The 22,326-nt window shown below is 41.7% G+C and overlaps 1 protein-coding gene across 1 annotated transcript in view; it reads right to left on the minus strand.

The window, feature by feature from the left end:
* MUSK (muscle associated receptor tyrosine kinase) overlaps positions 1-17,570 on the minus strand; it is a gene marked incomplete at its 5' end in the record, with an annotated part of 67,286 nt that extends 49,716 nt beyond the window's left edge. The window contains 5 exons of the mRNA XM_080371500.1: positions 7,630-7,771; positions 8,286-8,413; positions 9,819-9,970; positions 13,131-13,257; positions 17,474-17,570. Of these exons, the coding sequence (XP_080227626.1) occupies positions 7,630-7,771; positions 8,286-8,413; positions 9,819-9,970; positions 13,131-13,257; positions 17,474-17,570 (646 nt within the window). The remainder of the gene's footprint in view (positions 1-7,629; positions 7,772-8,285; positions 8,414-9,818; positions 9,971-13,130; positions 13,258-17,473) is intronic.
* Between the last annotated feature and the right edge of the window lie 4,756 nt (positions 17,571-22,326).

Consider the following 22,326-nt stretch of genomic DNA (forward strand, 5'->3'; position numbering starts at 1 on the left):
TTTTCTTTCTCCTGCAGCTTGCCCTCTTATGCTGTAATTAGAGCTATGGTCATATCTGCAGCATCTAAGAACCTCAGGGTGATGATGGTAGATGTTAACATTGGGTAGGAGGAGATTTAATGAGTTATTCTGGGCTTTCAGTTATGCCCATGCCACCCTGCTGAGTCCAGTAAACTACTTTGGTGTAATTACAGACAAGCTCAGTACTATTTTCTTTCCTTGTAATGCTCCCTCCCCACAAAGCCTTTGCAATTTTTAACAGCAAATTGCAGTAATCACCATTTACTGCCATAGGACACTATCTGCAGGTACATACACCACCATCACTGTGTGTAGGGAAGGCAATCCTTTCCCAAGATTTCTGCCTCTGCTCATGGCAAAGCCAAAAACTCAGAATTAATATCAGAATTTCCCTGAGCAACTTTCACCCAGCTCTTAAATGCAAAACTGCAGACTTCTTTGTCAGTCTGCTGTTTATCGATCCATCTCACCCAAAACATCCTACCTCTGAGGATGGCACAGATAAAAATTCAGATTTCATATCCACACAGCTGATCTATGGGAAAGGCAGCAAGAATCAGCATAACAGTGCTGACTGACTGCTTTGGTGGTCTCTTGGCATGTCCCTTTCCTCTTTTGTCTACACTAAGTACAGATGTGTTGACAAAAAAATGTAGAAAAATTTTTGGATGGCAATCTGGAGTCAGTTTTCATTTGAAATAGGACCCATCTCTGGAATACGGTCCATCTAAATTGATAGATCAGCTGGACTAAATACATACTTTCATTCTTGTTATGTGAATTGTGGTGTGGCTGTCTTGTCTTTTGATTTATCTGTGATGCAGATTTGTCCCAAGGTTACTTAAGAGGTTAGTCCACAAAACAGCTGAAAGAAGCTAGTGCTTTACACTTCGTGGGCTTTCTATTATCATCTAGTCTAGTGTCCCTCACTGCCTCTAAGAATTAGACAGAATGATTAAAAAATTAAAAAAAAAAATTAAAAATCCAGACCAAATCTACCCATGTCCTGGCAGATCCTTCCCTCTGAAGGGATGATACTCCAAGGAAAACCTTCCTATTTTTAAGGCTAAGATAGTTCTCACAAGAGACTTATAGGGAAGTATTTTTGTGGCCTGTGGCAGGGTATTATTTTAGTAGGTAGTAGTAAGCAATAAACTGTGGGCAGGAAAAGACTTCTATCTACCCGGGCTGCAAAAGCAAACAATGTCTAAGTCAGGGGAGCCTGAGGACCATTGCTTCTACCCTTGTTTTGCTTTGTTTGCTTTGTGTGCTCTCACACAGTAGCACAGGAGAAAGTGGAGCAGCAACACTTTGACAAATGAAACTGCCTGGATAAAGAAAGGATTAGTAGCCCACAACAATTACCCCATTCAGCCAACTGGAAACTACAGAGATTTGATCCAAAAAGTTTATTAAATCCATGGAGAATCCCACTAGTTTCTTGATGAGCACACTGGATCTTTCGACACTTGTCCTAGCTAATTTGTTTGTATGTTTGTTTACTGATAGATATATGATTTCTGATTTCTAGACCTGCATTTGTACATCAATGACTTCAAAACTAACTCTTATCTCACAGTATACGCCAAAACTCCTGAATTCCTGAATTCCACAGCCCTCTGGTGCCACAGGCTGGAGACTGAGCTCTGCTTCATGTAAATCACAAGATGGAGGTGCATCTAACTCAGTACACAACAAACAGTACTGTCTGAATGCTCTTTTCTTTCATATTAGAGTCCATGTATTTAGTTGCCTTTTTCTTTCTTCTTCAACATTAAAAATGTATGATTGGGGAACATCAGAGATTTCACTGGCTGGGTGCAACACCTAGAAAGACACAACACGAAGGTTGATCTTCATCCTCATGGGAAGAAAAATCTTTTTTTCAGGACAAAGTCCTGCACACAAAGTCTCAGTATGCAAGGGTAAAAAGCACAATAGACAATTCAGACTGTCTTTCTGCAGCAGATGACTTCCATGCATGTGCTGCTATTGGAATGGAAGGATACCTCTCAGAAGAACAGTCTACCTCCAGTTGTGTCAGTGCCCAATCCACCACAATCCTTTGTACAGTTTAATAACTCTTTTCATTTCTAGAAAACATTCTTTCCATAGTTGAAGCTAAAAATTAAGTTGATAAAGAAACATACAGTTTATGGCTTTATGTCTCATCTATAAACAGCTGTTACTTCTAACCTGTAAGCAATTCACAGTCAGCTTTTCAATTTCTTCTGTAACCTTTTTGTTTTGAAGAATGAGGAACATAAGAGAACAGGAGCCCATTCTATCAGTTCACCAAGTGGCACTTTCCTTCCCCCAGGGAGAGAAAGAAACATTCTCCAAAACAGAGAAAAGGAGTCTGCCAGAATACAGAGCCCAAGTCAGGCAATTAAGTCTGAAAGTCATCACAAAACATACTTTTACTGCTGTTTTGCAACAGACACTTCTTATTTGGTGCGGGAATTATATATACTTTGACTATTGGTTATTAGCACCACATCTGAAAAAGACAGTGAGAGTTTAAGCAAACCCATCCAGCAGAATTTATTGCACACATTAAAAAAACCTACCAAGCAGCTTCCCTCTGTGTCTGAGTGACAAGCACTCATAACAGGAATATTCCCATGCCTCTTACCAGGCAAGAGCTTGGGGCTATAAAATTATTCTTTGAATGTTATACAATTTATACATAATGGGTATGGAGAAGATCATTGTTATACATACCAAGCCATGGAGACCACAGAGGATGTACAGTTTTAGGCAGCAGGCCCAGAAGTTGAACCTGATGAGCTCTTGCACAGCTTTTGCTAAACTGGTCCTACTAATGGACTAGATCAATGTCACTGCAAATAGTAATGAAAACCAAAATTCCTCCTGTTCTACAGCCTACATTATGTAAACAGCTGTCCAGTGCATGAAGGAAGAACCAGGTTAATGTCTCACTAATGCTATTTATCATGCCCTACAGATTTCAAATGCTTAGAAGGGTCAAGAAATACAATCTTGACACAGCCTAAAATTCTATACCCTGCCCTCAATTTTCACTGACATCAATGGGAATTTCTGGACTTGAGGACAACTCTCAACATTACTGAAGGCAATAGATGCTTTATTTATTTCCAAAGGAATGATCTTCAGGTAAAATTAGAGGGAACATCTTAGCCATCTCAGCCAACATCTTGTCAACAATCTTCAGCCTTCAGACATCTGTGTGAACTATAGAGACCAGGTAAAGCAAACAAATTCTTCTATTCTAACATAGTCCCGAATCTTGCAACCTTTCGGCCCCAGATTCACTTTGGGTATCAGTACAGCAATTAACAGGAAAATTGTATAAATCCTTTGGCAAGGTATTTCTTCACTGAGTGTATAAATGTTCTTCTAGGACTAGCAGAAGTGTTCATTATCAAAACTGATCATGTAGCAATTAAACAGCTAGTTAGCAATACTTTTAAGATCATAGAAAAAGAATACAAAACTGTAGGTCAGAAATGTTGCCTCCAGGAAATTAAAAACACGTTTCTTGGCAAACAGCCAAGATTATAGTATTGTTCCTTTACCTCAATGCAATTATTAATTCCTGTAGCCATCTCTGCACATACATGAGCAACAGGAAGTCATTCCCACATGCTAAATTTAACAGAACCAACAAGCTGATTATTGCTGATCATTTGTTTTGCTTTGCAGAGCAGTGTGATGAAGACTTGTTTCTGCTTATTGCGATCTGCCTCACACCAGTAGTTCTACTAGTCCTTTTTTCCATAAGTTGTGTGGGCTGTAACCGATTTTACAAAGGAGCTGAACAGGGGAAAGCTGACTCAATACACCCCTGCAGCTTCCACACAGCTGGAAACCAGAGCACTGGTGGAGGACCACTTTACAGTGACCCCAGCACATGTTGGAAAGAACCAATCCTGCTCCTCCAATGTGTCCCTGTGTGTCATTTTATTGCTACAGGATACCCTAAGATCGTAAAAATAGTGTACAACCCTCCTCCATCAGGAAGCCTGCCCTACCTTGCATGGTTGCTCGCTTGGCTTTCTTAGCCAATGCTTGCCTCTTGTGTCCCTTCCCTGTCCCTTGCCTCTGGTGCCCAATCCCTGGTCATGCTTCTGCCATGCTCTGCTTCTCCTTCTAATGCCCTCCAGGCACACCAAGCAGGCCTTCAGTGATGTCAATGCTGTCTGTGAGCTCAGCACAGCTCCCAGTGAAGATCCTGGCTCTTCCCACAGACCCAGCAGTCAGGTCTGTTATGATTACGTTTCCACCCTTCCTGCCTTTTAAGAAAAGGAAAGTGATGGTTTCACCAATCACTTGTTGAAATTCATGTGGGTTCACCCCAAACTTGGAGAAAAACACAGTCCAAAAGGACAGTTTTTTTTCAGCCCTTTTAATTAAATTCCTGATCCAGCTCATGAACTGATTGGAGTTCATCATCCAAACTCTGGTGCCTGAAACACGCGCTGGGAGAAGAAGAAGACTTCGCTGGCTAGGGACTGGTCTGTGCAGGGGACAGCACGCAGATGATCCTTATCTCCTTCCCTCCATTCACTGACAAAAATCAGGAACAACTGAAAAACCCATTCCACTAAGAGAACTGATCAGTTCCTCCATTGTTTTCTTTTTCCTGACAAGAACAGCACCTGGATTTTCATCTAAAATCTTTTCTCAAATTATTTTCACTTGGCTTTAAAAATAATAAACTTTTAAAATACTAACGCTGTGCTTTAAAAGTAATAAATAGAAGCCAGTATTATAAATGTTCAGTAAAGCCAACAAGGAATGTAGAAAAAATATTTGGAAAATCAAAATAGCAGCATTTTTTAAACTTATTTACCCTGAACTTCTGAAACCAGACAAGATGTAGGACTATAAGGCACCTCAGTGGTGCAAATTCTTGAGTCAAGATTATCATCAGTTTAAACGAGTGGAACCAACATACATAACTTTATGTATTTGAGATGCTGTAGTTTCTAGGCCCAGGTTCAACAAGTCATTTAACCATGTGCCTGACCATACATGCATTAAGGAGCCTGACTGCATGCATGAGTCAGAGGTTCAATCTTTCAAGAAGTTAGACACCTCTGCACTTTGAGCAATGCCTGAAACTAATGGCAACACTAACACTGAACTTGTCAAAATGGAAGCTCACAACAGAAAATTAGAAACCTCTTTCAGAAACCAGGACCTGCACGGTCTAGATTTAGCTAGGCATAAATATTTGCACTGCTCTTTGAATGGGCGTTTGCTTCAGGGTTAAATATTCATAGTTAACCAGCCACGGTTACTCATTTTATTTTAATATTAAGCCACACTATGTAGGGTGGTAACTCCGGTGAATGGTAGCACCAAGGTTTAAGGAAAAACATTGTAGTGTTATTACAGGGAAGCAATAAAAGGTATATTTTCATAAGTTTTCTGAACATAGTGAATGCTCAAAGAAGGCTGACTGAAGTGTGATTTTTCCTTCGTTGAGTAATTTTAGATTATTATTTACTTGGAGTTACTTTAAAAAGCTGCTGCTAAGGGTGTAGGAGAGGTAAGAGAGGAAGGATACTAAAAATAACAGTAAAAGAAGTGCATGGGGGGGATGCATGTGTGTGTGCATACCTGCATGCATACCTGCATGCATACCTGCATGAATATGCAGGTATGTGCGTATGTATGTATGCTAAATATCCATGAGAACTAATCTAAAATACTGGAGGAAAAGGAACCTGTATACACAGCAAGCTGTAGTCAGGATTGTTACCTTTGGATTTTGGAAGCCAAAAAAGTAAAACAAACATGCACCAGTTTAGTTTGGGTGGCAGCATGAAATGAGGTATATTATATGGGTGTCCTACCAGAGAAACCAATGCAAGCCTGGAGAACAGCATTGCTTTGTTCACCCAGCACATGAATGGAACATGAGGGGACAGTCTGTGTGGGAGCACTGAGCTCCCATTGATTAATTAAGACCTAATCTCCCTCATTTCAAAATGCGCACACACAAGCTTTCCTTTGCAAGTAGGATATTTGTGGATTATTTTGCCATTCCTTGAATTAACAGGCAACAGCATAATTCTGGAGACAGGGACAAAACCTGGTGTGAATGTTAGCAGCCCAGATTTTGGTGCAGTTCCAGCCTGCTTTTAGATTCCCTAAATGGCTCTGGTAGATCCGGAGCAGTAAAATCCCAGTGTCTGAGGCCCTTCAGCATGGAGTAGGGGTTTGTATGCATGGCACCAGGTGTTTGTCATTCATAGTTAATTCTGGACGAGTCTTTGTCCACTGTCTCAATGAAGGGGCCAAGCCAAAACCCAGGACCCAAGCTGCCCACAATCAGATGCAAGTGTCTTCAGTCTGCCCCACTGCTTTTAGCTCAGGAGGAGTACGGCTCTGGATCTACATTAGGAATAGCTGTGTTCCTGTGTTAAAGGTATTTGAGGAATTTCTAACATACTTGAAGTCTGTACATGTAAATATTAAAAAAAAAAACAAAAAAAAACAAAACAAAAAAAAAAAACAAAAAACACAGAAACACCACCAAACACCTAAAAAATTAATGCATTTTTTAGGGAAAGAGCAGACCTACAGTAATTGGTAGTTGGATCTAATATACCTGATTTTGCTCCCATGAGAAAGTCAATGGTCTCTTAGAAATAGGGTTGCACCTTAAGTAACTTCTGATAGTCCCGAGCCAAATGTAACCTACAACAATCTTGTGAAGCTTACTAGGCAAATGGAGACTGTTCTCCACTTTCTATAGTACAGTCATTTTGAATAAGAAATAAAAATTTATCTACCGAGCCAGTCATCCCTCCTACCACTCCGCAAAACCTTGCATAACCTTATTTCTCTTACAGGTTTCAGGAACATTGAATGTCTCATTGCCTACATTTAGTTTCCCCTGCAGTCCACTGGTCTCAGCACTCTGAAACTGGTTATGATTTATACCCCAAAGCAAACACCTCTGCAAACAGGAGGAAAACACTGAGCATATAAGGAGCAGAGACTGAAAAATCAATCCAGTGTTCAGTTTAGTGGGCAGAAAATGTTTAAGTCGTCAAAGAGAAAAGCTCTGTTTACCAATCTGAATCAACCAATTCAGTTGGAAAATCAGAGGAAATGGGGAGGGACATACACATAATGCTGCAAAATGCTTCACTGTTTGCAGCTGCAGCTCTCTCTGAGCTGGCTCTTTACAGCAAGTTTACAGGGCCATCAGCTTTCTAGTCCATCTCCACAAGCCATAATGAAATCCACTGGTCTGGTGGAACTTTTCAAACAAGAAACAAGCTGGCATCTTGGAAAACATCATTCAGAAGGAAAAACATATTTGGGAGTCCTTACTCAGACAAATATCCCACCAAAGCCATAGCAGCCATGAACAAGGACCCTCCACAGATAGTCCCCTTCACCATCAGCCAGCAATGGGAGCACCTGTGGACAAACTTTCTCTGTTTATCATTCTGCTTTCCTTTCCTTTACCTTATTCTGCCTTTTGGGTCACCCTCTAGGATGTTTTTGTTGACATCAAAGTGATACTTCAGTTTAATTCAAGTTAACCAGGTATGCACAAGAAGCTGGCACATGAAGCTGAAGCCCAGTGCAAGGGTTACTCACCTTCCACTACCACCGTTGCAGGTTTTGAATAGGCTGTGCCCAAGCTGTTCTTGGCTACACATCGATACTGTCCTGCATCCTCTCTCTGAACGTTGTGGATCCTTAAATTCCCTGAATCAAGGATAGCAATGCGAGCATTCTCCTGCCGGAGGAAGGAGCAACAAAGATGAGGGTTTTACATGCAGGGGGAACACAAGGAGCATCAAATATCCACTTGAAAAGACTGGGCTTACATGCATCAACATTATTTGTGTTGTCCGACAGCTGAAGGATTTGGGGCCAACTATTCCTGCTCAGCATTGCTATGACACACTCACCCATCCCTCCTTTTGTAGATCAGTGAATATAAGTTCAAAAGAGCTCTGGATCTTAGTTCAGTAGCTCTTATTTATATGAATACTCACACATGCATTCAGCAGCATTTGACCATGCTTCATAATAATATATATATATATAATATAACATCTAGATACACAGAGAATATCTGGTTTATAGGCAGAATTATTGCAGATGCAGACATTTATGAGATGAGCCCTGGATTTTCCAGATGCTTACTTCCTAGAAATTAGAACTTGCAAATGCTGTAATTATTGCTAGCATTTTAACATATTACCTTTAGCGAAGTTAGAATTACTTAGATTTCATTCTCAGCTCACCTTTAAGACTGTTTCTCCTTTGATCCATGAAACAGAAGGTTTTGGATTCCCCATTGTAGTGCATGGAAGAACAGCCTTTAACCCTTCTATTATTTCCACATTTATAGGTGGTCGGGTTATTTTGGGTCCTAAAATTTTAGAAGTCAAAAATTAAAGTTGAACTGAAGGTAAGACATACTAAGTAAGAACAAGTCCAGAAATGACAACAAAATCTTTGCTGCTTTTTCTGTATATTGCTGAAAGATAGAAGGGTCTTAGTAGCTCATGGGCTGCCTTGGAAAGAAAAAAAAATTAAGCACAGCATTCAGAGTTTCAGTTTATGAACACAAAATCAGCTAGCTTGCATGGGTTATTTGTTTTCAAGAGTGGAGTTTGACAGTCATTTGAATTAGGGCCTGGGCTAAAATCCAAATCCAGATAAGAGTATTTCCAATATTGAAGAATGTTTGCATTCCAGGTTTTGACATTCTTCACTGCATAAACAGTGTCTTGTGTGAAAGCTCAGAGCAGGAGTGAATCAGTTTTGAAATAGTTTTAACACAGGCCTGACTCTAGCTCAACAAAAAGAGCATGTAAATTCAATTAATGTCCCTAATTGAAGGATTTATCACTGTTACAAAAAGGATAAAGGGTCCTTAAAGAAAAAACAAGCAAAATCCTGCAAAGTTAATATGTGACAAATTTAAGGTAATTTTAAGCAAAGAAAAATATGGCTTAGCTTACTGTGAGCTGGGGGTAAAAATACCTTCATCTCAGTGTTGTGAGAGATAGGGAGCTTTGCCTCCCTTGTACAATGCCAAAGCAGCAAAAAATCGATATTCAGAAAGCAGGCCCCCACCTGCAGGCAACTGGAGTGCTGGAGAGCCCTAGAACTACCAGACCTGGAAGGTCATGCTCATTAGTGCAAACAAAGCCTTTCCTACAAACAGATGCTTTAGCCAGGATATATCTCAGCTGCCCTTTAAGTGTTTGTGAAGTAACTGCAGCCATGTAAGCTCGTCTTCACAGAGCTCAGCACGCATATAGCCCTTTTCAAGAACCAGTCCTCTGCCCTCCATGCGGGATGATGAGATTTACACTGTGGTGATCCAGACCTTTCAAGATTGCTATTTAAAAACATCTGAACAGCATTTACTTGCTTTTGCCATCCTCAGGCATAAACCTGATTAGTGAAATCTTATGTTTAAAATTCACTAGGGATTTATGCAGTATGGCTACAGAGGTCTAATCTATCAAATTGTGCTGCTTTTACCAAGTTTTGTACAAAGCATCATTTTTTATCCTCTGCTATGCAAACAGTTAGTTCCTCTGATCCTAGCACAACTGTGCATTATTCAAAGTGAATAATCACAACTGCTTATAATTAAGATATGATCTGATATTCCATGTCTCTGTCTCAAGGGTCTGCACCCAGCCCCACAGGAATATGGGTCTGCCCCAAACACAGACCCCCAGGGGCCATACCTGGGGGTCTGCTCAGGCTCTCAATGACACGCTTACACCATGTCAGGAAGAAATTACATTCCCACTTACGCATTTTCACTTGGAGAGCCCCACAGCTCTGCGCAGCTGCTCCAACCCCGTTATCCGCTGTGCAGCAGTACACCCCATCATCACTGTCCTCCACGCTCAAAATGGTCAGGAGCTGCCCGTTCCTCTGTATGCTGTACCGGGTATCAAACAGCCTGCAGGGCACAGCACAGATTGTCAGGGGCAGGGGGATAGCTGGGGACAGAGAGCGGGAATTGCATTTGTATCTGCAGACTGCTGATGGCACTACAAATGGTAATGTGTTTTATTTTTTTTATTTTCAACCTGCAAAGAGAAAGGAAGGTACTGAAAATGTTGAGATGGGCCTTAAGATTCAGGTTGGTCCTCACTAGACCATGCAGCTCCTGACTGGCAGCAGTGTAGTGGCAATTCTTCTTCCAGTCAGGTGTTGGTAAAGTAGGTATCATGGTTAGATTTCTGTCTGACCAAGGACAGGCAGGAGCACAAGTAATCTTATTCAGCTTGGTCGCCTTCTTCAGATTCAGAAAAACAACAATAATGCTGTTTTCAATAAACACATGATGTTATGGGAAGATTTTTACTGTTGTGAACAATAAGACACAAACCAAAACTCAAGTATTTTTGTGTCTGCATCCTGGAATGGTTTTGTCTGTTTTTTAGAAGAAAAAAAAAAACCCAAACCAATAAACAAACAAAGAAATGTGCTGAAGGAAAGAAGCCATCTAAAGATTAGAAGATGCAAAGATAGCTATAGTCTAATGACAGCAGGTTTAAATCTGGAGACTTCAGAGAACTTAAGAAAAGCCCTGAAACTGGAGCAAACAGAAGTGTGGGATATTGGAAGAAAGTCTGCAGAGAGAAGAGCAATTCTATATGTGAGCATGGGGTATGCATGCATGTGTGTGTGTGTGTGTGTGTCTGTACATGTGCAAGAGCAAGGGAGAGACAGAAAGAAAGGTGGTGAGAAAACTGAGGGCTGATCTCTGATTTTTATTGCAAAACTGGAAAAGTATAGTAAAACTTCAGTGGAACAAGATTTGCAAAATGTTTCACAAATTATGTTTTATTTTTGCACATTCATTGATGTCTTTTGGAAGAACTTTCATGCAATTGGCCTTTGATTCTGATGAACAGTAACAAAAGGATCTGACTTGAGGATTGTCTCCCAAGCTATCACAAATACCTAACAACTAAGTATGTTCTATTTTGTCTTTTATGTTAAAAATCTCACAGCAGTCACCAAGTAATTTGAATGTGCCATTTATGGTGTTACAGACTTTCAACAGGCTTTCACCTTTTAGTCTTGTATCTCCCTCCTCTTTTTACCCTGGGAAGAAAAAGCACAATGAACTCATCCATTGTGTAAAAGGCATTCCTTCCTTTCCCTGAGGAAGGCTCACCGCGGGCAGCCCTGTCCTAGGAGATGGGGCAGGTAACTATTTCACCTGGCACAGGGCACCTGCCAGAGTACTTGCACAAGTTTTGACACCAGGAGAGGGAACTCCAAAAGACTAGCGCTAACAAGAGCCTCTGTCCTGGCACTATTCCCATTGAAGCTGAATGTTTACATACTGGTATGTTTTGAAGGGTAGCTTAGTCATCTGTTCAGGCTGTTGGGACTTTGGCAAGAGAAGAAACTTTTGTAAACAAAATAACTGATATTTATTGTTTTCAGTAACTTGCCACTTTGATGTTTGATACATGCACACACAGACACACAAATATATTTATGATTTTTTAAGAAGAAAAAGTCCACTGGTCTAATCCTTTCCAATTGTACAAATACTCTCATCCATGTTCTTGGAAAGTAACAGAAATAATTTCAGCTTATCAATATCCCTGTCTTTGGTCTGAGCTTTTGTATCCAGCAGCACTGACTATTAATGCTAAAACAGCTTTGGGGAAGTTAAATAGTTGCTGCTATTAATGTTGCTCCAGAAGCCCCAGTAAAGGAACAAAGCACCTGAGCTCTCTAGCCTCACCAGCAGAGCTTTTTTGACTGGTATTCTCCTTTGTGGTCAACGTTGTGAAAAAGGCACTGTGTCTCAGAGAGAGTGGGATGGCTTTTAGAAAGGTGTACTGGGCTTCTGAAAGTGGGGATTGAGGTAAGAAACAATCTGGTTTTCCTATGATATTTGGACATAGAAAAAGTGAAATTTTAAAGACCATGGGAAGAAAAAGGCATGTAATCTCTGTGGTCCTGCATAAATGTCTTCCTCTACCAACCTTGATTTTCAGGCACAGTAATTTCATCACTGATAGAGATGGAATTAAAAGAAAGGTGACCTGATTTGAAAATAACATCTGTGGAAGTTCGGACCTCCACCCTACGACAAAGCTGGGGTCAGAGGGTTAGGACCAGGGTTTTTCTGAGGTTCTGTTGCAGGCAATGAAAAAAAGATTTCTGAAGGCCAGTATGCACATTCAACATTCTGCTTTTCTCCTTTTCAAAAACGGTCTTCTTAGCAGTAAGACCTTCTGCTGCTGCTTACTTAATTGGAGTCTCCTGAGCCAACGGTTCAAGGGCTTTTTTTATGCTTGACCCCGACAGCAGGAACCATGTTTCAGGTGACTGTCTGCCTAACAGGGAAAACTTTTGCGGAGAATGGGCCTTAACTGTGTTACACAGCGTTGTTCTGTGATTTTCCCTTACAGAAGAAGTCACTAACAGTGATCTAGCATGAGAAACTAATGTGAAGCCATGTGGCAGATGTAATGTGCTCTCAGGGTTGGAAGATCACATACAGTTTACTTTGCAAGATCCTGCCTACAGTAACAGAGCTAAAGCAATGGTAGCAACTTCTGTAGTGTGCTTCCAAGGCTGCCTTCTTCAGCAGCGCTATGATTCCTGGTGGTTAATGTCTGATGGTACATTACAACAAGAAGCCAGTTTCCTACAGTCAGATCCAGAACTAGAAGCAAACAAGAATGGTGCACAACCCCTTCCACACAAAGTTTCCAATCACAATGCAGACACTTGAGCAACAAGTCTGGCAATGATTCTTTTAAATATTACACAGCATCTTCCTCCTCCATAAATGCATAAACTGAGGAACAGAGCAGATTGCATCATCTGAAGGTGGAGAGCAAACTCCTTGCATTGCTTGCAGCAGAAACCAACTGTCTCCATGCTCAAGCACGTGAAGCTGCAAGAGAACCCCCTTGGTGATCCTATCACTCCCTAGGGAACAGAGATTCCTGTATAATTACAGCCACCCACCCTCTTCCCTGCCACAGACTAATTCTGATGTTTCCAGATACCTCTTTCATCATGAAGGAAAGCACTGACAGTTTTGGCAGGAGGTGCTAGAAAGGGTTGGGGCTGATCCCTACCTGATGGGAATGCTGTTGCGCGTCCATGTAATCTCTGGCTCAGGGTACGACTCCACTACGCAGACAAACCTGGCAACATCTTCTACCAGTGCATCCACAGTTTCCAGAGGAGTGCTGATCAAGGGAGCTGTGTGAAGGAAAAGAAAATGAGAAAACTTCCCAGCACCTCCTGGAAAGAGGCACAAAGCCTGCCAGATCCCTTTGAAGGATGCAGCCATGTTCCTGCAGTGTCACTCCATGGCTTCTTCCCCAGCACAGAGGTGCTTTGCACACCCTCCGCACCTTCACTGTAACACAGATGCCTCTGCATTCATAGCTGCAGCCTTCTGTGATTTGCTGCAGGTTATGCATTTTCCCTTGTTCTCTCTCTGTAGGGTGCAAAACAGAAGGACCCAAGCATAAAGCAGCTCCAACAAGCCCAGTGTGTCCCTTGTTTCAAACCCTCCACTCCCCCAGGGTGCACAACACTGGGTGGCAAACTGTGAGGACACAGTTGAGGCTGCTCCCTGCTACTGGGGTGGCATCGCATCAGCTGGAAGAGCAAGGAACAGTACACACATTGAAGCCAAACTGACCTCCCCCAGGAGTGGGCACAGGGCCTCCTTATTAATGCACAATGCATGAGATTTGGGCTTCTTCATCATTAATAAGCAAATTGTTCCACTCAACTACTTCTATTAAAAAAGACAAAAACAAAACAACTGCTACATAGCACTGTATTTTTCAAAGCCAGGCTCACAAAGGCCCTTCAGGTCTTCCAGGTTTGTGGCATTCTAGAACACATTCTCTTTTTCTCACCATTTCTAACCAAGTAGCCCCAGGGTTAGAAGTCTAATAATTCTGCTTGATGCTTATTATTGCAGACCTGTCATCATACATTATTTGAATGTATCTTTAGAAACATTTTCCGTCTCCCTTGTAGAAGACTTGAAGCATGGCTGGAAGGGATCAAAGGATATGCCTAGTAAATTGCTTTCCCTGTGCATGCTATGCATTGCAGCCATTGCCTCCAAAGACGCTTGAGTGAGTTTTAATCTATGGCTGTGAGGGACACACATCCAGTATTTGTTGGACTGGATTTCATGAACAGCTGTGCTGAGATGAACTAGTTTCATACCATGTTCCTGAAACATCACCTTGAAAATGTACAGTGGATGCAGGAATCTTCCTGTTCCCTGATGACTGCAGCACTATCTAGCACACTGTGTGTCTTTTCACAGGGAAATCCTGCCCACACTGTATCTGCTGGCCGTCCTCAGTACAATAAGATTTAAATACAGGCAAAAAATAAACTACACCAATTTTACCGCTCCCTCCTAAAAAAAATGGCAAAATACAAGATGCTCCAATTCCAGTAACTGAGAATAATAGGAAGCTTTAACTTAATGCTTTTTTTATTTGGGAGTAAAAATTAATGTCATCAGAGTTCAGCTGGAATGAAGCTAGAGGAATAAAGGATTTGCTTCCACTGTCAGGTTTACGTAGAAGTCCTAACGCTTTTTGAATGTCATTAGAAAGAGTCTGCCTCAATAATATTTATGAATTATATGACTTCAGATTGCATAATTGGTAACGACTATACGTACCTAAAAAGATCTTAAAACTACAGCTAAGGCAGCACTAAAAATTATATTAACTGAATATTAATTAAAACACACCTATGTCAGACATGTGGTTTAAGATCACTGCTTCAAATTGTATCAAGCCTCAATTTACTGGGTCATTTTGAGTCACACTAGATAGAATTAATCATCCATATTGCACCCAAGGTGAATCCCCAGCCAGTGAAACCAAATGGAAGATTTTCATATAGCCTAAATTTCCCTGCTACTGAAGGTTGTCTTAGGAGAATAACCTCCACTGATGGCTATCCTGTCTACTTCAAAGGGGACATTGCTATTTCGTGACAGAGTTCAGTATATTTTTGTGGCATTAAGCCTGGCTGAAATGGAGTTTTACAATCTAATTTTCTATAGTATGTTTTTATTGCTGTTGTCTGCATGGCTTGATCTCTAGAAGGCTGGGTTTTTAACCCTGAGAAATATAGATTAATTTAGAGTAAGCAAAATTCAAAGCAACCGATTTTATAACTGAGCTGTTACGATCTGTGGCCATTCTCACAAAGAGTAGAGTTAGATTTGTACCAGGAGCCAGTATACAGAACAACAGTATTTTATTCTTTGGGAAGACAAGGGCTGCCAGTTTTATATATTAAATAAATTCTCTAGCAACAGTTATGTGCTTTTATAGCATCTCTTAGATTCAACAGATGACAGAATTATCTTTAACAGTATTGCCTACACTGGGTCTGATCTGGCACCTCCTGAAAGCCAACACACAGCTCTTAGGGCAGAATCAAGCCCTATACTCACAGAAAATACCATCCAAACCAACAGCACTTCACCTGTGGTAAAAGCAGAAAGGGAAGTTTGTTTTTTACAGCTGCTTCCTTAAGTTCTATGTCCTCGAAAAGCAACCGTGACAACAACAGCGATGTGTCATTTTCTCGAGTGCTCTTTTTTACCTTTCTAATATTAAAAGTGAGCACTGGACCAGTGGGGAGGTGAAGGCAGTGTGAGGCCAGGGTGAGGGAGCAGAGGGCAGGAGGCCGGAGAACACACTGCGTGTCTGCAGGGGGCAGCGAGCAGGCGAGCATGCCGCCATTTTGTCATAAGGCAGTGAGGGAGACCCAAAATGGCTGAGATGGTGCTTGCTTCTAAAAGCTGTCTGAAAGGCTCAGATGTTGGTGTCAGTCCACGTTTTCTCAGGAAAGCAACTGAAACTTATGAGGCCTTCATTACCAGATTTTAACATGAGGAAATAAAATTCAAACGACGTACTGACATACATATACCAGCATACAGAAATGGCCCCGAGCCTTTCTGTGCACATTCACTGGGGCTCTCTGACGTTTTTTTAGGTAGCCCTGTGGCTTTAAATAAATTGAAAATCAATTAATTTGTATATCTCTAAAGCCACATAGGTGCCATTTTACTGGATGTCAGCTGTAGTTTCCCGAGATAGCAAAATGACCCAAGGCCAGTCACGGGACCCAGGCGAAAGCCAAATCCCCTTCAATCCCCGGCCCACCAGAAGGTCCAAAATTGCTTGGCTTTGGTTTTAGATCCACACTTTTCAAACAAGTCAAGCCAGGCAAACAAATCAAAGCTGAAAACAGAGGCGGTGTCCCCTGCAGCATTGCAGATGCCTGGAGACAGTGCAGCTCCTCTGGTCAAAAGCTGCTCAATCTTGTTTCCAGCTGATGCTGCAAAACCCCTATAGGGCACCACTGGGTCGTAGTCACGTTTCAGCCTCTCTCAGGGAGCAAGGCAATTCAGCCACCTGTGACGTTTTAGGAAAGGATGCGTATCTCTTCATTGCACTGTGCCATCCCAAAAAATCCATCCCCTTCCTCTTTCTTTCCCTTGTTTCTCCAATCCTGTCTTACTACAGCTTTCAAAAAGACTGGAGTTCGCTTTAGTAAAAATTAACATTTTTATTTCAAAAGGTTTCTATAAAGACCTTTCTTTTTCCATTTTGAGGCCAACCTGACTAACAATCGTAAGAGCACAGCCCTGAAAAAACAGCAATGTTGGCCTAACAGGAGAATACTGGCATCCTCCTTGGGTTTTTTTTTATATTTTCCTGAAGCTGCAAAGTTTCTGGTATACTTTGAATGACTCCTGACAATCACCACACAGAAAAACCTTTTGTCCTCAGGCTTACCAGACAGTATGCCCAGAAGACCACTGTTGCACTTTGTACCTCAAAGACTTTCCTAGACGCATTTTTTTTCAGTTCTTGCATTGGCTAGAAGTATGTGTGCGTGTAAGCATACAAGAGAGGAAGAAAGTATAATAACTTTTGTTATATGCAATACAAAACATGCATATTTGTATTTCTATACACATGCTCTGTAATGACTTTCTAGCTGTTCTTCTTTGAGCTTTACATATTTTTAAGCATACATAGACATGCAGAACACCATAAATCTTGGACTCTGCAGCAGTGGGTGCTAACAGCCATTGAAACCTCCAGGCCCCCTTTGACATAAGAAATGTCCATCCTACCTAGGCTGAACCCAAAGGTCTCCCCTGCCCTTTACCACAGGACTAGGTGCTTTTCCTAGGCAATGAACTTTCAAGCCCAGACACAAGCATGAGATTATTTTCACTGTTATCCTTCTAAAAGCAGTGAAGCGATGACTGCAAGCAGCGTATTTTTGTCCTTTTCAGCAACACCACCAGACCACCCACCCCATTACTAGAGATGCCTTCCACGTTGCAAAACCTCCTTCAGCAAGTGGCAGAAGCAGAGCAGGGCAAAAACCCCTCCAAACAAACCTTTCAGAAGTGTCTCGGCCAAGCTCAGGGCTGCCAGGGTGAGGACATGCACCAGGGGCACCTTCAGCAGGTCATTCATGTTTGATCCGGAAGGCATCCGGCTCCTTCAGGTGAAGTGTGCAGAGCTCCCGGCTGGCTGCATTTTGGCTGGTGGTGTGCAAGCAGAGCTTCTCCGCTAATGACAGAGCAGAGTCTGCAGGATCTAAGTATAATCAGGAATTCTACCACCCGGCTGTGGTGATGGACATGGCCAGCTGGTGCGTATCCACTTTGGTCACTGTGAAAGCGTGGGGCTCATGAAACAAGAGAAAGCAAATCCCTTCTGAATTCCTTCTAAGCAAACAGAGAGGAGTACAATGGGAAAATATATTTCCAAGGCAGTACCCTACCCCAGTACTGCAAAGCCACCAGGTCTTTATTTCAGCGCTGTGTAAGTGCAGTAGTGGGAAAAGTGCTTGCCATTGAATTTTCTGACAGCTTAATCCCCCTCTTTTTAATTTTTTCTCCTCTCTCTCTCTCTCACATGCATTCCCTCTGTCTTATTATAACCTTTCATGATTGGCTGCAATATGCCACCTGTTACCCTGCTGATAGCATTTCTTTTCTTAACAGATGTATTTGCTGGAGCAAGAACGGTTGGCATTGGTGGCTGGAAGTGCCCTTCTTTGCCAAGGAGGTTGTCAGTGTTTGAGAACTGCTGCAGCACGATGAAAAAGCAGAGTCTTGTCCTGGAAACAGACCCCCAGAAAAAATTATTATCCACAGTAGGACCAACTTTTATACCTTGGGAGAAAGGGAGAATTTAATTTCAACATCAGCAGAGCCCAGGGTATTTGGGCATAGATAGAGGCATTGCTGTAGGGAAATATGACTGTTGGGTACTGACAGAAATATATTTTCCACTAGGTTTCGACCTAAAGTGAAAGACTGAAAGTCAGAGCTCATTTCCTATGAAGATTTAGAGGACCATCAGACTTGAGGCGAACTCCTGACTAACTGTGTCTTGCCCCATCCTAGCACAGCAGTCTACATGACATCATCTTTTTCAAAAATGTCATTTGTACTCCCTTTTTTTCAAAGTAAATATTAAATGAAGAGTGTTTGCAATCAGTCCTACCACCATGGAAATACCAATGTGGGGGCAACACGTGCATAAGCAGAAAAGCAAAAGATGAATAATCATGCTGAGGAGGATAAACTGATGTTGAAGCCCTGGGATCATGACTCCAGATACTTTTCATCATGTTATCAGAAGAATGGATATGAGCTTTGCGCTAAAAGGCATGGTTTGAGGAAAGGGAGTGTGCAGTCATAACATGTCACAGTAAAAGATATTTTGAGATCTCTGGAATTTCCTTTATTTGCTGAACCTCTCAGTTTCAACTACTTCTTAACAGTCATTTCTGCAGTGAACATACATAGTTCGGCAGTGCTTTGTCTGAGGAGCACATGGAGTAAAGCTGGACAGAATTGGGTGAATCTCAATGGTTTGGCATGGTGTGATAATCGCAACGGGGACATGCAATGGCTGATTAGGAGCAAAGAACCCTAGACAAGTTCTCATCTGAAGATGAATAAAGACAGAAGCACTCACTGAACACATGTTAAAGATCTTCCAGGAATTCTGGAGCTAGCAACAACAACAAAGCAAAACAACAACACAGCAATTGAAACAATAACCTTACCAGGGAACAGAGAAATCCTGACTTACAGCTGAACTCACAAATATTTTTTTTGTTTTGTTTAAGTCCAATCACATCCAATTAATCTGTTCCATAGAAATGCAACTTTGTCTTTTAGGGTAAATTTCTCTCTGTGGAGGGACTTGACCAAAGATCTCTGCATCACTGAATTCCTGCCTGGGCTGTGTTACAAGGACGTTGAAAATATACCATCCCATTCAAGTAAGAAAATTAAGCTTTCCCTTTTATTTTCCAACTACAGCATTTAGAAATTACACTGACAGTGATGACTGTTAAATGTTCATAATTCCTTTGCATTTTTAGGATTAACAAACTACTCCTAACCTGTAATTTCCTCTGCTTTGTGATTTTTTTTATTAAGGACCACAGTGAGTTCACTTGCTCTAAGCTGGAAGAATGTAATTATATTATAAGTCGGAGTACACAGGATACACATGCACAAGGTGGTTATTTTGTTCTCCAACCATACAGCTAACAAACAATATATATGGGAAGCTGGTGGTGATCATCTGTGTCCACCATGGAAACATGTTTCTGTATAGAGTAGAATCAGTGGAAATGAAATACTGGTGACACCAAATTTTCAATGAATCCAAGCATTCTCCAGGTTTACCTTATAAAAGTAAAATACTCCTTTAATTTTTACTTCAAGTAGTTATGAGTTTGCTGTTTGTTGGTTGTTGGGGTCTGTTTTTCCAACAAAGCTGAGATGCATGCGGTTTACAGCTAACTGTTATTTAAAGCTGTTGTTACTTGTAGTCATGCCCCAAGGCCTCTGCCAAAATGAGGTCCCAGCAGCCTACACAACTGGTAAGAGGAAGCAGTCTCTGGCTTCCAGGCAGGCAAAGTTCTGTTCTTACAAAGTCTGTGCATCAGCAAACATCTCCACAGAGGCTGGTTCACGAAGTTCAGTGCACAAAGACAAGGTGTGCTGGAGCATTCTCATTTTTACCCTTTGCAAATTATTTGCAGAGTGAGTTTTAAAAAAGAACATACTTTTTAATAAATGCATAAATACAAAGAAGAGAAAGTTAGATTATATTTATGACATTTTCCTGAATAATTTATAGAACTGTCTTCCAGTTAATTCATTGCTTGACATCTCCCCACCACGATGAGGGAAATGTTGCTCCTCACTGCAGGACAGGACCATGTGGGACCTTTTCTCTATATACCTCTTCTCTTCCTCCTTCTTCCAAATGTTCTGCTTGAGGCTGACAGTTTTACACGCTAAATGCAACATGGTTTCACCACTGGAAACTTTGAAAACTGCCTTTTGCCCCTCATCACCATCTAAGATGTCTTCTCCCTATGTTATGTACTCCCAGATGTTCACCCATGTAGACAACCCAGGGCAGGTATTTCCAGCAGAAAGCATCCAGACAGGGAAAAACTCCTTCAGGGGAGGTACCCAATGAAGTTGCTTTAGCAATGACTCCGGTCACCCAGCATGTGCTGATTCACACAGAAATATCCAAGTCATGACTAACCCAGCCTGACCAGTGTCTGTTTTAATGCAATGTTGTGAATGTTGGTGCAGGCAACCTACCTAAGCAAATACAGGGGTCACCACTTTTCAACTTTGGTGCTACTGGTACTGCAGTTACCCTTTTGAATGCAACACAGACATAGTCTCTGAAGCATGAGACCAGATCTGCAGCCTTATACAACAGGCTATTTTATTTGCTTCTCAGAAGCAACAAGAATCCCTAAAAATGACTACTCTATAGTATTCAGGTCAATTTGTATATGGAACAATCAAGCCAGAAAAAGAAAAAGCCCTAACCTGCAGAGGTAACAGAGGAGTACAGACACAAAAGACAAGTGGTCTTCAAACCTCAAGGTCCCACGTCAGAGCTCCAAGCCTCTTCCAGTCAGCACAGAGCCCAGAAGGACATATACTGTGCGGTCTTTCCCTGAGATGTATGTATGCACATGCCCTTGCATGCACTAACCTTGTGTCTAGTGTGTCCTTGCTGCTCCCCTCCTCAAAGCTGCTCACCCTCAGATAGAGGTGTCCTCACAAAACATTTGACAGTGAAACCCATCTGACCACCTGGGCCTGCATGTGTGCCTTCCTACACAGAAATATATCAAGGTCACATTACTGTAGGGTTATGGGCTCATCAGTTCTCACAGTCCACCCTGCCCACATTGCCAACAGTGCCTAAATGCGACACACACCTCTGGGTGTATGCCATGGAAAAAGCATCTCTGACAATGCATGCCAGCATTTGGGGAGGAGGTAAACATCATTTTAGCTCTTTGTTACACATTGCAACTTGCTTCTTTGCAATGATCCTGAGTGGAAGGAGCTGTTGCAGCCACCAGCTCCAAGGGATTTAACCAAACCTGCAACACACATATGGCCAGTAAGGTATAATTGCTTCTGTCAGTAACAGCAAATGCTGCATACAGTGTAAAGTGTGAGGGAATAAGCTATGCTGCTGCTTGTTCTTTACCCTGCATTTATGGGGTTTTTTTTGGGGGGTGGGATTTTTTTTGTCAAAATGAAGGGAAGACTTCTCTTTGAAGTCCTTTAAGAAACACAGACCCATCCCAAAGCCCCACTCATCACATTTAAGTTGCAGGGTTTCAGGCACACTTAGTTTGACCTCTGCCCACAGCCATCTGGACTAGTCTCTGATCTTCTACTAATATTTCAATACTCACCCAGCTCTGATGCCTGAATCTAAAATGGTTCCCTTTTCTTCTCTTGAGATCTTGTGGGTATTGGGAAGCCTATGATTGGCATTAATTTCTTGCTATCATCTTGCTGTAAAGTTTCCTGTAAGTTTTCAGCTCACAGGATCTGCCTGTACTGACTAAGGCCAATCTAATCTGCTCTCCTGTGAGGCGGGGCAAAATTACGTGGTATTATGAGTTGTAATTACTGTAGTGAAATAGTGTAAATACTGTAGTGAAAGAGCAAGATCCCTTGTAAAATGGCTAGCTAACTGTGCACTGGTGTCTATAGCACAGAGTGTGAGCTGAATGCAGGTTTTTCATAATATATGAAATTAATTGCTCTACAGAGAGATCAGGCCTCTGTTTCACCTCACTGCCCACAGCAGCCAGCCCCATACCATAACGTGGGAAAAGCTCCCACCCTCCATAGCCCTCTCCTCTCTGCAACAATAACGCTGTTGC

Source organism: Falco punctatus (assembly GCF_963210335.1).
Source record: "Falco punctatus genome assembly, chromosome: Z".
Taxonomy (NCBI): Eukaryota; Metazoa; Chordata; class Aves; order Falconiformes; family Falconidae; genus Falco; species Falco punctatus.